This window comes from Myotis daubentonii, chromosome 15 (genome assembly GCF_963259705.1).
Source record: "Myotis daubentonii chromosome 15, mMyoDau2.1, whole genome shotgun sequence".
Classification (NCBI taxonomy): Eukaryota; Metazoa; Chordata; class Mammalia; order Chiroptera; family Vespertilionidae; genus Myotis; species Myotis daubentonii.
In genome coordinates this window covers 28,518,533-28,536,008 of record NC_081854.1, presented here as the reverse complement: position 1 = coordinate 28,536,008, position 17,476 = coordinate 28,518,533, and the positions used below count along the sequence as shown (strand labels likewise).

Here is a 17,476-nt window from a genome sequence, read left to right as displayed (position 1 = left end):
GCTGGAGGTTATTTTTGTAAGATTGGAAATGCCTTAAAACTTTAAAAGGAATTTGGATTGGGTATGAGATTTAAGAGTAAGAGGATAAATGATTTTTAGAAGTGAAGGTAGAGATTACTAGTTGATACTGTAATAGTTAGTATTGTGGTTCTTTATTGGAGAAAAATGGAAACTTCATCAAGCAGCAATTTTTAAAGCTATAGCTAAGAGAATAAAACAAAAAAGAAGAAGAGCCCCCTCCCCCCCCTGGCAAATATACTTAGGCAGCTCTGAAGTGTAGCAGTGGCCGGGGCACGCTGGGGGAGACAGACCACGCCTGCTGCCTTCTCCACTCGACCAGCTGGCTCTCCACTGTGGGAGAGGAACACCAGTCCCAGATGGGACACACCCCCAGGGTCGCTAGGAAGGTGCCTCAGGCAGTGCCAGCACGCCATGAAAGGGATGCCCAGTCCCGGTGTGCATCTCCGACCAACAGGAATCACCTAATTTTGTGTCAGTTGAAATGGGTGAGAATGTTTTGGTTGCAGAAGAGATAGTGGAGGAGACTGTCCAGAACACAGGACTCGGGGCTTTGGCGGAGAGCCTTCCTGGGCACCTCGAGACCAGGGTCTTCCTTGTGGAGAGAGGCCAAAGTACCGGAGCAAAAACAGAAAATCCTAGGACTGTTGTGGGTGGTTACAGCATCACAGATTGGTCTCGTCTGGGCTTCCATGCCAGGATCGGTCTTGCCCTGACCCAGAGCTGGTGGTGTCTGTGCGGTGTGGGTCTGGGCTCTGGAAGATTCCCGTGGGACTCGGTTATGAAATGATGGGCTGTGAGCTCTCTGTGCCTGTCCCTTCAGAGGGCAGACACCACACCCAGCCCAAGCTTTTAATCTATTTTATGTCTGTTTTTCATTATTCTTTAATCCTGAAAGCGCCTCCTAGCTTACTCGAACCGGTTCAAGTCTCCCCCTCCATGCAGCACGCAGAGAGGAGACCCACGGCCCCAGCATGCCCGCCATACGAGTTATTAAATCTCTCTTTGCCTCAGTTTTCTTATCTATGAAATGGGGCTAAAAATACGAAGATACTTGTGAATGCCCAAATTAAAATGAAATACATGACAATATGAAAAAAAAAAAATGATCGGCTGTGAGTGGAGGCCCTTGCACACGGTGGCATGTACCAAGGGCGTCACACCTTACAGAGCTGGATCGAGAGGCTGCGTGAGCGTGCTTGTGATTCATTTAAAGTTCAAAGTTTGATTCTGCAAATGTATTTTTTTCTTTGATTCAAGGTGCACGTTACAAAACTTTTAAATTTGAAAACTTCTGTCATTGATTACAATGTTCGAGCTGAAATTTTGTCAATGGGAATGGGCATTGATAATCCAGAACATATAGAACAACTGAAAAAATTGTACGAAGGAGCTAAAATACAAACTGTTGAAGAAAGCCGAAGCCAAACACTGTAAGTGGATTTTTGTCTCTCTTTTGGGAGAGCTGTTTTGTGGAAATCTAACTTACAAGCGTTACAGACATTTTTTGAAAGTAGACAGTTTAATGAATTTCCCTGTTTTTATCACTCAGCTTCAGTAGTTACTTTTGGGAATCTTGTTTTAACCAGACCTCAGCCTTCACTTTTGTTTTTGTGGAGTGATAAAACGGATCCCAGATGTATTATTTCACTGTGTGTCTCTTATGGAATGAGTTTTTATTAGCTTTTTACTGACAGCACACAGACAGAAAAGTGCACGTGTTGTAAATGTCGTTTGGTAGGTTTTCTGAGCAAGAAACCATCCCCAGATCAGAAACAGGACGTGACTCAGACCAGCTCCTCCCTTCCAGGGCAGCACTGGGTTTGTCCTCTGAGCGGAATCATGCAGTGTGTCTCTCTTAAGTCTAACTCTTTAGCGCAACATTATTTGTGAAACTCATTCATGTTGTGCATGTAGCTGTCGGCCTGACATTCCCATTGCTGAATTATATCCCATTGTGTGAATGTACCATAATTACCCATTCTACTGTTGATGGGAGAAACGGCCAGTGCTGGGCTACTTCGGGTGGTACTTTAACCATTCTCCTGCCTGTGTTTTGGTGCACTTATGAATGTATTTCTGATAGAATAGAATTGCTGAGTCAAGCTAGAGCTACTGCCCCACAGTTTCCACATTGGTTGCACCAGTCTGTACTTCTCCCAGCCGTGTGAGGGACTCGCAACCCCCAAAGCGGGAGGATGATAGCGTGTGTTGCCGAAGGACTCAAATCAAGAACTCCTTCCAACCAGATGAAAATTGCAGACACCTGTAGAAAACTGAGCAAAAAAACTTGAAACTTCACAGTGTCCAGATAATTAATTGTCTAATGACTAATATATGAAAAGATTCTTAAACTCATTAGCCATCAGGGAAATGCAGATTAAAAACACAGTGTAGTCATACCACTACATATTCACCAGAAATGAAAGAAAATACCGTGTTGCCAAGGATGTGGAACAAAAGGCTTTTAAAAACTTGACTGGTGTGCTATTATTACATCTAACAAAATTATTGGTAAATATTCCATTGTATGGATAGACCACACTTTGTGTATCTATTGGTGTTCGTGGACGTACGGCTGTATGAATCGTGCTGCTAAGAACATGCTTTAGGGATATCTGTTCACACCCCTGCTTTCGGTTCTGGGGAATATTCCCAGAAGTGGACTTGCTGGATCAGGGGGTAATTCTGTGTTTGATTTTTGAACTGCCAGTGCTTTCCACGGCAGCTGCACCACTTTACATTCCCACTAGCAGTGCACGAAAATTCCCACTTTCTCCACAGCCTCGCCTAGAAATCAGCCTGAGGTCACGTTCAAGGTCGTCTCAGGACTTTTCTGAGCATGCGTCTTGCCTCAGCACGTGCGTGGCTTTCTGCACCCTTCCCTGACCCCCGCAATGTGCTGCTGCTGAATGTCCTAGTTTCCCAGTGAGTCTCACCCAGTTTCTCCTCTGGGCCTTCAGTGGTCTGTTATGGGTTTCCATGCCTAGTCCCTGCCCCGGGCATCTGTGGTGTCAGCTTTTCCAAACTGCCCACTGCTTTCCTGCCTGTGTGCCAAGATGTGTGAAACAAACAGGCCTAGTGCTGAGTCCCTCGGTGTCTCCCCAGACACCTCAGCACGGCCTGCAGAGAGTTTGCAAGGGGCCTGCTCTGCGCCCTCTGGTTTGAGGGGGAACAGGAATAAGCTGCTGCCACAAGCCCACCAGGCCCTGGGTGTGGGGCAGAGACAAGTGGACGCCACAGAGCCTGCCTCCCCTTTCGAAGCTGGCTGCGTCCTGACTGGGCTTTGTTGGCTGCTGTAAACCGTTCACTTTCCAGAGCTCCTGCACCGTCGGTTCAGGCAGCTTCCGGTGGTCCTCGCAGTGTTCCTGACGGGAAATGGGAACTCGGGGCTTCCTGGTTTGCCGTTTTGGTAGCAAGATGCTGGAATATTTCTTTAGTCCAACTTTGTTTCAGTTTACCCAACTAGCAGATAAATACTGTCAATTAAAGTTGCCATTAGGTAGAGTGGAAGTTTTAGAATTCATTCATTCAGTAAATATTGAGTGTCAACTGGAGATACAGTAGTGAACCAAACAGGTGGGTCAGGTGGTGACAAGTGAAAGGAAGCAAATCAACACAGAAAGGCACGTAGGGCAACTTTGGGGCCAAGAAGGTGGGCGGTGACACGGGAGGGGCCTGATGCTGGCAGGCAGCTGAGGGAAGACGGGGACACGTGGCCCAGGCACAGGGAGGAAGGACGGTGACTAGAGCAGCACCTGAGGGAGACGCAGGAGCGGAGGTGGGAGCGGTCCTGGGCACGATCTTGTCCCTGTGGCCGTGGCAGGGAGTGGGCTCCACTCTGAGGAGGTGGGACCATGCGAGGGTTTTGAGCAGAGAAATCACGTAGTCAAAAGATTCTTGGCGGAGCGGGGGACGCAGGCTGTGCCGAGCTGCGGGCAGGGCGGCGGTGGCCTGCGCGCGCTGGTTTTGTGGGGGTGCTGAGAAGGAGCTGGTTTCTGAGTCGGTTTGTAGTGAGCGGGTGGTCTCATGGAGCCTTGTCAGCCGGTCCTGGGTGTGGAAAGCTGGGGTGCCGGGCGAGAGACCATGCTTTTAAAATGAAGATGTCGTTACAGCTGAGTAGATTGAATCAAAACTGGGATGGATCACTTACCTGAAACAGCTGCATTGAGCCCCCGCTCCGTGCAGAGTGCTCCGCTGGGCCCCTGTGCACACTCCCTTTGTGCTAGTGGAGGAGTATTGCACACCTGCGGCCGTGAACACAGGTAGAGAGAGGTGCAGAGGGCCGCGCGTCTGCAGAAGCCCCCCTGGGGAAGCGCAGTTACAGGAGCTGGGTAGGGACACTGTGGTAGTAACCTGGTCAGAGCCAGGAGAATGCTCCATTCCTACAGCAGATTGAGAAAGAGGATGGACTCGGGCCTGGAGATCGGGAGGCCGGAGGGCTTAGTGATCAACAGGCAGGCGAGCGAGACTGTGACTCTGAGCCCCGAGGACTGAGGATAGTGGCAGGTTGGTGGCTATAGGATGGTTTCCAGGGGCAGCTGGCCCGTTGGAGAGGAGGAGACACGGCGTTGCTTTTGGACCTGTTCCGTGTCATGAGGCTGAAAGTATGAGACTAGAACGCAGGAAGCCCTGGGGAAGGCTCTGGGCTCCAGGCTGGAGGAGAGTTGAAACTTGGTGAGTGTGTGAGGAGGAAGGGACACCCCGCAGCTGAGGGTCTAATGAAGGAGGTAGAGCTGTGGTGGAGGAAGAGGGTGAGCGATGGAGGGCCGGTGCTGCACCCCTGAGAGAGGGCGAGGCCTGAGGAGGGGTCCCGGTGGGTGGACATGGGCACTGCTCTCCGCTGTTTGGGCAGTGCCGCGCCGCAGGCTTCATGCATGTCAGTCAAGTCCCCTGGAGACACACGCACATCCCTACCCCAAAGGTGTGTGTGCGTGTGTACACGGGTATACACAGGTGTACACATGGTGCCTAGGTTTGCTCCTTAGCCTTGACTTCTCAAAGGATGCACACAAAATGCATTTCATAGTCACCACGAGGAAGGAGTTTGAGTGGCTGGGCAATAGGGTGGAGAGTCACTGTGTTGACTTTTATTTATTAAACCACATGAATGTGGTTACCTGCTCAAAAAACCAAAAGAGAAACACAATTTAAAAAACTTGAGAGAAAGGAGGCCGCCCTCTAATCTCTGGTTTTATTAAGTACAATAAAGTAAGGGGCAGGAAAGTGAATTCAGTAGGTTTCCTCTGTTTAAACACGCCCATGTGTGTATGTGTGTGAGAGAGAGAGATAGAAAGATCAGATATTTGCTTTTATATGCAAAGACTTTCTAAGAAGCAGACCCCAGCTTGTCAGAGGATCTGAGGGATGGGGTGGGGGTGGGGAGAGATGGCTTTTACTCTGCCCTTTTATCCTCCTTAAAGTGGGGGGCAGTATGTTATTCTCAGGTTGAATGACCGGACAGGGAACTTACTTCGGCAAATGAGTTGCTGCATTTACCTGATAATATGTATCAGCCATCTATCTGCTCTGTGCTTGACGCCAGGCCCACAGAGTGAGCAGAGCTGGCTGCCCTGGGGCGTCCGTAAAGGAGCCGTAAGCTCAGCATGCGTGTGGCTCACGGGAGTGGGCACAGCATGGCCTTTGGTCGCCCGCCTGCCCTCTGGCTGGGAAGTCCCTGCAGGGCCAGGTTTCGCCTGTCTCCTCGGGTTAACGTCGCCTGTTCTGTCCAGGGAGCCGTTGTCTACAGAAGAGGCCGCCTGTCTGCAGAGCACACGGCCGGAGGACGGGGCTTCGGAAGGAGGTGCCGACTCCAGAACGAACTCAGGAAACCGGAAGCATGGTTGGTTACTTAAAGGGTGGTTAATACAACCGCTCTTAGGGGTGTTCTTCAGATGGATTAGAGAGAGGGGATTGCCCAGCTTCCTATTTTTGACAATTTGGCTTCCAGTGTTTTTTTTGGTAACTTTTTCACTTTTTATTGTTTGAGGTATAATGTTCATTCAGTAAAGTGCACACCACTCATGAGATATTTTTACACGTGTATATGTCCAGTAACCAGGCCAAGAACGTGTCCAGAACCCCAAAGTCTCCCTTAGGCACTTCCCCGTCTGGAACCTTACCCAGTAACCACTGTTCTGACTTCTGTCGCCGTCAGTTTTGCTGAAGCACATAGTATACACTCTTGTGGCTTCTTCATTCAGCGTATGTCTGCGAAATTCATCTAGATAAGTGTGTAGCAGTGCATTTTTTATTGCTGAGATTTTTCTATGCTGTGAATATACCACAGTTTACCAGTTCACCTATTGATGGATGATGTTTTTTTAATAATTCTTTATTGTTGAAAGTATTACATATGTCCCCTTTTTTCCCCCATTGACTCCCTCCAGCCCACCCCTGCCTCCACCCCAGGCCCTCACTGCCCCATTGCCTGTGTTGTTTTCAGTTTTTGATTATTGTTACTCAAGCTGCTATGGACAGTCTTTGGATGGAAGCTTCATAATTTAGATGGAGAAGTTTCGTAGCTTTGTTTTAGAAAGTGTTATGCTTAGTATTGTTCCGTGAGTGTCCTGCCTACTGCTGTGGAAGTCACCTTAGCGGGTCCGAGCAGGTGAAGACAGCGGAGGAGCCTGAACACGTGTGTCCTGCAGCCACCGACTGTAATGTGGGTGCTTTTCAGAGAGTAACCTTAGCTTCCCAGTTGTTTAATTGTGCTATTTGTCAAAGCCTGTTTTCATTAGTTTTACTAAGTGCTGTGCATTTTAGTTTTTTTCTAATTATTCTTTGCTAGTGTATACTTAGGTTACTATGGAACTTATGCTCTTAGAGAGTACTTCCTCGGCTAAACATTGCATAAAATGCAAAATAAGTACATATGTGTTTACGTGATGGAGTTGCATGTAAGTAACCTGTGGGGAAATGTGCTCTTTTGTACAGAAGCTTCACCTGGAAACACTGGCGATGCTTCCGTGAACAGAACTACGGAGCCCCTGCAAAGGTATGGCCGCCCCGCCCGAGGCCCGCTCTCCATCCTCACCTGGCAAGTGGTAGTGAGATGTCAGCCCTTTTCTTTCCCTCCAGCTTCCACCCACCAATAAAATGGTTCCAAAAAGACGATGTGGTCATATTGAAGATAAGAATAAGGAATGTAAAAGATTACAAGTGCAAATATTTTAGAGATAGAGTCATTTTCAGGTAGGTCTATGTAAATCTTATAAAGTAAAATAGAAATAATCCTCAACATTTTAAAAAACTGACTCTTTTCTTTTTGTAAACCTAGCGCCTGGGTAGGAGAAAAATTTTACTTGGCTGATTTGGAGTTGCAGGCCAACATAATAAAGGACGATTGCAAATGCATAATTAAAAATGAGGAACCTATAATCACTCTTGCAAAAGAGAGAAGGGAATCTTGGTGTAGCTTACTCAGACAGAAGGTGAGTTGAAATGAACTGGCTGGTCTTAACAACCTGAGCGTGTTTTATTTTCTCACTTAATGTAAACTGTTTTATTGTACAGAATCCCAATGTGGCTTTCGATTTTGACCACTGGGAAGAATGTGAAGAGGAGAGCCACTTCTCCAAGGGTGAGAGGGGATGTCCCCGTCCCTAGAGCGAGGGTAGGCCCTGAGTGCCACGGGGTGGACATAGTCACCCAGCTGATCTTGGGAAAGTGTGGCCTTCGGGGAAGTGGGTGATTCCTGGAAAGCCCTTAGGAATCAGTTTTCTTCCCGTGGTTGGTCTTGATGCTACATGTTCCAGCTTGAGGAGCTATCCATTCTTGGTTATAAACATACCTTTATTATTATTATTAAATATATTTTTATTGATTTCAAGGAGGAAGAGAGAGGTAGAAACATCAATGATGAGAGGGAATCATTGATTGGCTGCCTCCTGCATGTTGGACCAAGCCCACAACCCAAGCATGTGCCCTTGACCAGAATCGAACCTGGGGCCCTTCTGTCCGCAGGCCGACGCTCTATCCACTAAGCCAAACCGGCTAGGGCAACATACCTTCTTATAACACTTTTACAGGTAGTTTTCCTAGGAGAAAATTTTATTTATAAGCAAGCGATTTTTACCTGCTCATTTCCTGCCCAAAATAATGAAATTATAAAATAAGTTGTATAATAGATAGAGGTAGAGCCCAAGAGACTTTTTCTACATTGACCAAAATAATGGGAGGGGAGAAGATTTGCCAATTAGTTCTTAGTTAACATATGTTTTAAACTAATATCTGACTCTTTTAGTTGTAACATCTAAAAACCTGTCCTGCAAAGTGGCAGAGGTGATAGAGAGCAGTGACCAGACTTCGGAGGATGAGGAGACCGAGAGCGACTGAGCGTGTGGGCCGGATCCTGAGGCGGACGGGGTCACCGCGTGACTGGACGCTAGAGAACAGCAGTCCCGTTCACACCTTTTTATTACGAGGGGTCATCTGGTGGCACTGGGATTGGTAATGGTGAGAAATTCTGAATCTATTTAAAAATGGGCTGAGGCCCGGGCCTGGTAGCTCAGTTGGTTAGAGCGTCGCCCCTATATGCCAAGGTTGTGGGTTCGATCCCCAGTCAGGGCACATACAAGAGTCAACCAATGAATGCATAAATAAGTGGAACAACAAATCGATGTTTCTCTCTCAAGTTAATAAAAAATAAAAATGTTAAAAAAGGGCTGAAGATGAGACTATGAAGGAGGGTGGAAGCAGAGACAAGAAGTGCTGGTCTAACAGCCCAGCCTCCCGCTGTCCTGCTCATTGCGTCATGGCGTCATGCGAAGCCCATCCTGACATACCCCAGTTGAATGACAGAGCGCCCGGCTTTCGGATAATGAACTGTACTATCTGGAGCTCGTCTATTGGTATTTTTCATTTAAAACTACGTTTGGTGCATTCCTAAAAACATTTTGACATATAAGTTGAAGTTTCTGTCTCATAAATCCATACTTGGCAGTGCTTAACAGAGCCTTTCGGCCACGAGTTAGTTGGGATTCAAACTTGTAGTAACACCTCTGGTGTCCTTCAGATATTGATCGCTACTCCGGGCAAGTTTACTTCGTATAAAGTTATTTCAAGGATAAAAATGGGCCGAAACCGGTTTGGCTCAGTGGATAGAGCATCGGCTTGCGGACTGAAAGGTCCCAGGTTCGATTCCGGTCAAGGGCATGTACCTGGGTTGAGGGACGTCCCCAGTAGGAGATGTGCAGGAGGCAGCTGATCGATGTTTCTCTCTCATCGATGTTTCTAACTCTCTATCTCTCTCCCTTCCTCTCTGTAAAAAATCAATAAAATATATTTTTAAAAAAAAAAGGATAAAAATGGGGTGGCCTGAGTCATACCAGCCAGGCCCAAGGCTCTCTGGAGGTAAGCTACTGCTTCTGCAGGACCCTCTGAACCTGCAGAGTCCTGGGCCAGTGAGGCAAAGGTTCCCCTTCAGTGGAAACGGGAGAGGACCTGTGGGGTGCCTGCAGGTAATCCTCAGGACACCTGGGTGTGATGACGCCTAACAACATTCATGACCCTGTTCTGGGGCTGGGGCACCAGGTTCACAGGACAGTTGGGAGGAACGTGTACCGTCACCACCCCTTAAATGTGGCGCCCAGAGCCTGACTGTTCATGTGAATTGGAAAAGGTAGAAAGAGCCACTGGGAAATGTTAGCGCTGTGCACATCTTCATTCAGCGTGAGGGCAGCCGCGCCCAGGGGTGGAGAAGCGGCTCTAGAACTTTCCCCAAGGTCTTTGTTCTTTTTCACACCAGAAAGCACAGATGCTCAGGTGCGCGGGTCTCCCAGGTAGAAGCACCGTGTGAAAGAGGTAAACTGTCGCCAGGCTGTCCCGTGGGCAGGTTTGGGTCACACTGGCTCAGGTTTCTCATCTGTAAAACAAGACCTGTTTACCACGCTGCCCCTCCTCAGGAGGTGCCCAGGGCACTGCTGCTGCTCAGGACCTCTGCTGTGGGAGGCGGCTCTGAGCAGGAGGTCAGACCACCGCCCTGGCAGGAGGACACGGTGCGCAGCCTGGACTGCGGCTGGAGCACATCCCTGCTGCTGCCCTGGCTCCCACAGCTAAATCAGGCGGGCTTTTCGGGAAATAGGAAGTTCGGTCTTTGCTGGCAAAGGTTTTGACTGCGGAGCTCTCCTAAGTCCTCATGAGGTGTCAGTGTCTGTAGGCACAGCCTTCGCTCTGGCTGCAGGAGGCCTTGGGGTTGGCGGCCAGCCCAGCCTCCTGAGCTGCACTGGCTTTCCCTGGGCTTGTCAACCGCCTACAGTTTATGCTCAGGGTACTCAGTCTCTTAAAAAACATAGCAAATAGCAAGTCCTAGAGCTGCACACATGTGTTTCCCATGTACGAATGCTGGGGGGCCCTGCTGTCAAGACGGAATGCTCACTCACTGTGGTTCACAAACAGCTAAATGAAAGTACAGGGGAGGCCCTGGCCGGGTGGCTCTATTGGTTGGAATGTCGTCCTATATACCAAAAGGTTGTGGGTTCAATTCCCGGTCAGGGCACATACTTAGCAGATTTGATCCCCATTCGGGGCACTTGCAGGAGGCAGCTAATTGATGGTTCTCTCTCACATCCATGTTTCTCTCTCTCCTTTCCTCTCTGAAATCAATGAGAAAAGGAAACAAAACATGTCCTCTGGTGAGGATTAAAAAAACAATTACAGGGGAAGAGGGCTCTACCTGAAACTAACCCTCATTTCTCTTTTCGGACATTTGTATTTACTGTTTGAAGATCTGAATAACGTTTGCAGGACAGGACACTGACTTGTGAAATGTAGACAACTACTAATTGTTTTTTGTTCTATTAATATGTACTGATTTCATGTTTGGGGAAGATTTCTGAAATCTAAGGTAAAAGTACTTTGTCTTTATGTTTCTAAATTGCTCCCATATTTAGTTGTGTGATCTCTTTTGAAGTATATCAATAAAATTAGTGTTTTCACAGAAATGTTTATTTTTTACACTTTTTAGACAGCATTTTCCCTGAGTGCCAAATGCAAAATAGAACTTTATTCACCGCGCTTTCTTGTTTGACCAAAACGCCAGTGACGGCTGTTAGGGAGCTGGGATGCTGACCGCTGGTTGCAGCGCCCTCGGTTCCTGGTGGTCAGTTCTCCAGTGGGGCCGCGACATCCGCCTGGGACAGGCCTGCCATGCACATCCCAGGTTAAATATGGGGGTGGCACTAGTCTTGGGAGGAGAATGGGTAAGTGGTAAACATTTGTACTTCTGTATTTTAAAAATCTGTTTCACACAAAGCAGAAGTTTCACCAGTTTTTTGTATACCATTTGATCACTAAGTTTAAACAATTCTCTTTATTTAAGTAGGTGTGAATATCTAAAAATGCCAGTATTATAGACATTGCAGTACATTTTTTTTCTTAAGAAAAACATCAGGAAGAAATAACTGCAGATAATTGCTTACAAAAATAAGTCCATCACTGCTTGGCCTGCTGCGGGCGACAGTCTGTTACTCTGGAGCTTCCTCCGCTGGGACAACTTCCATCAGCATCTGAAGGTGCATGGTGATGGGCTCTGGGGTGAGAGTCAAAAAGTGCCGTTAGGAAGCTAACGAAACGAGTTTGCCAGGCTTAGTGGTGAGCAGCACTACTGTTACTCCGTGGCGAGTCCTGTTAGGCCCGCGCTCCGGGGCCTCACCCGCGGTGCTGGGAGGCAGGCAGAACCATCCTGGCAGCTCAGTGGTTCTTAGGGCACAAGTTATTCCCCCTAAAGCATTAGAGACCTGCTAAATATTTTATTGCCACCAAAAAATTTGTAGGAAAAATATGAATGACTCAATTATAGGCATATGTTTACCACTGACCAATGGTTGAATATGAGTCTGAAATCACTGAAGACTTCATCTTGTTTAAAACACAGATTGTTCACTCTTTTCACCGGCTTAATTCCAATGTCTTACTGGTTTTTGTAGGGAGCAGCTTGGCTAAATATTCTAAAGCTGAGAAGACATTTTTGGAGGGAGGGAGAAGAGGGTATGGGGGGATAAGTGGTGATGGAAGGAGACTTGATTGACTTGGGGTGGTGACATAGTACAATATACAGATGATGTGTTATAGAATTGTACACCCGAAACCTATATAATTTTATTAATGTCACCCCAATAGAGTCAATAAAAATACAGTATGTGGGGGGAGACATTTTGTACCGTTAGGTTTTAAGTCAACCTGGCTAGATTCTCTGTCAGCACAATCAAATCTGTGTTTATTTTCAAAGGTATGAGGAAAAATAGCTGCTTTTAAACAGTAATAAATTATCTTTCCTTCCTATAGTACTGTGTCTGCAATCCCTCCCTCAGCTTAGGGTTAGGTTCAAGAGGAGGGATGGGGTGAGCTGTTTCAGGAAAGGAAACAAGTCCTTGGTGGAAATGTAGAGCTAGATTTTGTTTTTGGTTTCACTTTGTTAACATGAAACAGACCCCCTCCTGTTTATGACACGGCTGTCAGGTAAGAGGTGGTACCTGGTTCCTCAGGGGAGGACATGGAGGCTGAGAGGACCTGGGACTTGCCCGAGCTCTAGGCATCCTCGTCCCCGACAGTCAGACTAAGCCTCACCCGGGAGTTTGCTCTTTCCTACCTTTACCTGCATGTCGACCTAAGTTCATGTAGGTAAGTAACCACATGGGCGTGTCTGACGAGCGGGTTGTACTTCCCTGTTCAGACACGCTGAGGAGAAAGGCAGAGGCAGATTTTTAATCACATTCACTCAATAAGTGTTAAGTGGCTGTTGAATAGCTCCAGCCCGAGTCCTGCCTTTAGGAACTCCGGTACAGGGGGAGGGAACACCCATCATGCTCGGGGCCTGGAAGCTTTTATAGCTGGAGTTCCTTGCAGTGGGATGTGCCAAACAGGATGAGACCTGGTGAACATCATACACATGGATGTACTGCCGAGTCATCGTGATGAACTTTGGCAATACTTTCTTTTTCAAAATGAAAGTAGTTATATAGTTAAAGTTTTAAACAAGTGCCTTATAATAGACTAGAGGCCCAGTGCATGAAATTTGTGCACCGGTAGGGTCCCTAGGCCTGGCTGGCGATCATGGCCGATCTGTGGGACCACCAGAAGGGTGGTTGGGAGACCACCGCTCGCACCCACCTTGGCTGGGCTGGGGGCAGCTCCTGCCTTGTCTTCCCGCCCCTGGTGGTCAGTGCACGTCATAGCGACTGGTCGTTCCACCTGTCGTTCTTCCGTTCGATTGATTTGCATATTAGGTTTTTATTATATAGGATAAAGACCCAGGATTGCTGAGTGGCCCTGGCATTGATGGCTCGGGCCCTTGCCTCAGTCTGTCACCTCCTGGGTGTCTCTGGGATGCTACTGAGCCTCCCAGATGCTGCCTGTGGTTCTCTGCAGTTGGGTGCCCAACAGTGGGGAAGGGCAGCACCACTGAACTGTGTGCTTAAAATGGTTAAGATGGTAAGGTTTATCTGTATTTCACAATTTTAAAAAATGGTGCCTTCCCTTCTACTTGTTACAGTAATTGATGGAAACAAAGGAGGATGCCACAGGTGGACCCAGAGCTGTAACACTGAGGTTAAGGGGTCGTGTCCTCACAAAGTGGAGGTGAAATTTGCCAGCTGCCTGAGGAGGCCCAGGGCCGGTGTGCTGCCCTAATAGAAGAACTGCCCCTCTGTTGACACTTACTTGAGATTTTCTGAGCCCATCCAAACTTGTAGTGGACAAAAAGGAAGTAAAATACAGTGCCGCTCAGTATAAATAACATGCAGTAGAGGTACTCCCATTCGGGTTTGCTGATGATTGGGGCCAAAACCAAAAACACGGATATGAGAGTCACCAAGATGGGGATGAAAATTGGCACCTGTTGGCAAAACAGCACGTGTCATGATTTGGCCATGCACATTCCTTTTCTTCTGGAAAAATATTTTTTTAAAAATATATTTTGATATTTTACAGAGAGGAAGGGAGAGAGATAGAGAGTTAGAAACATTGATCAGCTGCCTCCTGCACACCCCCTACTGGGGATGTGCCCACAACCAAGGTACATGCCCTTGACTGGAATCGAACCTGGGACCTTTCAGTCCGCAGGTCGACGCTCTATCCACTAAGCCAAACCAGTTAGGGCAAATTTTTTATTCAAAACCAAGACATTGATACAGAAAGAAGAATTAATGAAATCTATGTCCCCCTCCCTCTCCAATTTCAATAATATTTAAGTAATTTTCCCAACTTTATTCTTTTTTGTTTGTTTGTTTCACTGGAATATAAAGAAAATGGCAGACTTCCTATCATTTTAACTATAACATTTTCAGTAATCATCTTTAACTGGTAAGGATTTTTTTTTAAATTGATTTCAGAGAGGAAGGGAGAGATAGAAACATCAATGATGAGAGAGAATCATTGATTGGCTGCCTCCTGCAAGCCCCCTACTGGGGACCAAGCCCGCCACCCAGGCATATGCCCTTGACCAGAACCAAACCCGGGACCCTTCAGTCCGCAGGCTGACACTCTTATCCACTGAGCCAAACGGGCTAAGGCAGAGATTTTGTTTTTAACACGTTTATTCCCTTCCTTTTTATTTTTTATCTTGTCATGCGTCTGTAGGGATTTATCCTATACAATGTGTTAATGTGTTAATGCCAGCTTTGCCTGGGAACTTGCTCCTCTTATCCCTCGTATTTCCTGTGAACTGGTGGTGGGATCTGGAGGCAGGAACACCTGAGAGGTGGAGCAGGCACTTCCTTTTTATCACATCAGGAGACCCCCAGTGTCTGATGGTCCCACTTCTGAACCTCTGACGTCAGTCAGTGGGTTCAGGGGCAGGAGAGGAGCCCAAGTCACCAGATCTGGATTCCTCGGGCCATGCAGGGAGGTGGGAGGGAGCCCAAACAGATTGCAGATGTGACATTTGTGGTTGCGGACACAGGATTGGGTCTGGGGCCAGAATTCTGAAGTCGCCATCAGTCTATGAACTCAGGCTTGAGAGAGACTAGAACTGTCAGAACGGGACGACTTGCTCAGGTTAGGCCACAGGTATTCTTTTTTTTTTTTTTTTTTAATATATTTTATTGATTTTTTACAGAGAGGAAGGGAGAGAGATAGAGAGTTAGAAACATCGATGAGAGAGAAACATCGATCAGCTGCCTCCTGCACATCCCCCACTGGGGACGTGCCCGCAACCCAGGCACATGCCCTTGACCGGAATCGAACCTGGGACCTTTCAGTCCGCAGGCCGATGCTCTACCCACTGATAGGCCACAGGTATTCTTGATAACTTAGTAAACTAGTAATTAGATGGCTAATTGGATCATAAAGTAGATGAAACGAAGAGCAAACCGCACTTTAAAATGTGTTATTCCAGAGAAGAGTAGGGTCAGGTTGGCAATGTCATGCCCCTGGAATTTAAAGTAGTTACCTCTCTCTTTCATTCATTTCAAGAAATCAAAGGTACCCGTGACATTTGGGGCATTAAACCTACCTTGATAGGCCTTTCCAGGTCTTTCCTCGTGAACCTCATCACGATCAGCCCCAAAACCGTCAAGCCATAAAACATCCAGGCAGCAAAACTGAAGTAGTTGACTAATGAGTTTATGTCACCAGGGATGATATAAATGGTGGCTATGATACCCTAGTGGAAAGAAGGACACATTCTTAGGTCATTAGCACATAAAACACCATCTTTATCCCTCCACTGAGGGCTGAAAAAGCAGCTTTCCCTGTGGATAAACATGAAGGAGAACTGCGTCCCATTATCCCATTATCCTGGGGGTTAAATCAGACTGGCTATGATGGGTGTACTCTTTGCGGCCTGACGGAAAGGGCTTGGAAAATTTGTGACTCTTTGAAGCTGTGATTGTAAGTAGGGAGGAACACAAAATATAAGTGTGTGTATATTGCACCAGCTTCCTAATTATGAATTTTCCTTCCAGAGAGTTTTCCTCATGGGAAAGGCCCTGGGCGATGAGACTCAGGCTGCCTGGGTCTGGTTGTGACCTGCACTGTCCGCACCGTGTGATCCCAAGGGCCTTGTGACTCTGGGTCTGTTTCCTCGTCTTCAAAGGGAATAGATTTACAGAGAATAGTGGTTCTCCTCTGGGGATGGGCGGAGGGGTCTGGCCCTGCGGCTGAGTGGATGGTCTCGGGGTACCCAGGGTGCTTGCACACAACCAAGGACTATCCCCCACTGAGAAGATCTCAGAGGGCCTTTCACTGCACAAGGACCCCATGACTTCTAAATTACTGGACCGTAATGAGAAGCTGTTGCCAGTAGCTAACTTGTAAATGCCGTATTCTCTGTCCCCCTAAGTGATGGTTTGTTACCAGGGGTCTAGGGCGAACAAACGTACATGTAAGACATATAGAGGATACAAGTTTGGAGTGTTCAAACAGCATCTCTCACCGATAAATTCAGAACAAGGAGCCAGAGTTTGAATGAACTGTCTGAATTGTCTTGGGCTTTTATTTTTATTATTTACTGATTGATTTTAGAGAGAGGGAAGAAGAGAAAGTGAGAGAACCATCGATTTGTTGTTCCACTTATTTATGCATTCATTGGTGGACTCTAGTAGGTGCCCTGACTGGATATCGAACCCACAACCTTGGCATATCAGGACAATGCTCTAACCAACTGAGCTACCTGGCCAGGGCCTTGAGCTTCTTTCATACATTTGTTTGAGGTTGAGGGTTAAGAGAACCTGTGTCATTTGAGAACCACTGCACTTAGCAACCAAATTGAGGGACCCTCTGCCTTTAAGGGGGATGTTTTCATGGTGGAATTCATACTTACATAAAAGATGATGGCAGGGGCTGGAGTCAGGCGCTTGACGCTGATGTAAGAGAGCACTTTCAGCATGTGGCCTTCCCGGCCCGCAACATAAACGAGTCTGGAAAATGCAGAAGTCAGTTGATTGGAGTGCAGGCTGCTGCACCATCACTGAGCTAGTGTGTCCTCAGCTTTCCCACCGAGGCCACAGAGAAGGACTGAGCTGTGACCCTGATGTACTCAGGCAGGCTCTGGCCTCCGGATGTGGGTGAATTTCGCAGAAGTGAGTGAGAGAATTGCATCCTGGTGCAGTGGAGTCACCTAAGCTAGGGTACGGGTGGGGTGGCTTGGGGAGGCCCTTTCAAAGAGGAGATACCTGCGCTGAGTCCTGCAAGTTGTGCAAGAAATAAATGTGAAGTGCCCTAGCCAGTTTGGCTCAGTGGATAGAGCGTCGGCCTGCAGACCAAAGGGTCCTGGGTTCAATTCTGGTCAAGGGCAGGTAACTTGGTTGCAGGCTCCTCCCTGGCCCAGGCCCTGGTTGGGGCTCATGCAGAAGGCAACCAATCTATGTGTTTCTCTCATATCGATGTTACTCTCTGTCTTTCCCTCTCTCCCTTCCACTCTCCCTAAAAATCAATGGAAAAATATCCTCGGGCGAGGATTAACAACAACAACAACAACAACAAAAAACACAAATGAAAAAAAGGAAAGAAAGAAATGTGA

At 47.4% G+C, this 17,476-nt stretch overlaps 2 protein-coding genes across 2 annotated transcripts in view; one reads left to right on the top strand and one right to left on the bottom strand.

The window, feature by feature from the left end:
* The window catches only part of TDRD12 (tudor domain containing 12), an 84,045-nt gene extending 75,493 nt beyond the window's left edge, over window positions 1-8,552 (top strand). The window contains exons 27-33 of the mRNA XM_059667046.1: window positions 1,279-1,451; window positions 5,751-5,860; window positions 6,955-7,015; window positions 7,099-7,212; window positions 7,298-7,451; window positions 7,534-7,600; window positions 8,264-8,552. Of these exons, the coding sequence (XP_059523029.1) occupies window positions 1,279-1,451; window positions 5,751-5,860; window positions 6,955-7,015; window positions 7,099-7,212; window positions 7,298-7,451; window positions 7,534-7,600; window positions 8,264-8,355 (771 nt within the window). The 3' untranslated portion in view covers window positions 8,356-8,552. The remainder of the gene's footprint in view (window positions 1-1,278; window positions 1,452-5,750; window positions 5,861-6,954; window positions 7,016-7,098; window positions 7,213-7,297; window positions 7,452-7,533; window positions 7,601-8,263) is intronic.
* Window positions 8,553-11,310: 2,758 nt separating this feature from the next.
* Window positions 11,311-17,476, bottom strand: part of SLC7A9 (solute carrier family 7 member 9) — a 28,031-nt gene continuing 21,865 nt past the window's right edge. The window contains exons 10-13 of the mRNA XM_059667019.1: window positions 16,778-16,874; window positions 15,470-15,619; window positions 13,678-13,852; window positions 11,311-11,548 (exon numbers count right to left, since the gene is read on the bottom strand). Coding sequence (XP_059523002.1) covers window positions 11,484-11,548; window positions 13,678-13,852; window positions 15,470-15,619; window positions 16,778-16,874 — 487 coding nt within the window. The 3' untranslated portion in view covers window positions 11,311-11,483. The remainder of the gene's footprint in view (window positions 11,549-13,677; window positions 13,853-15,469; window positions 15,620-16,777; window positions 16,875-17,476) is intronic.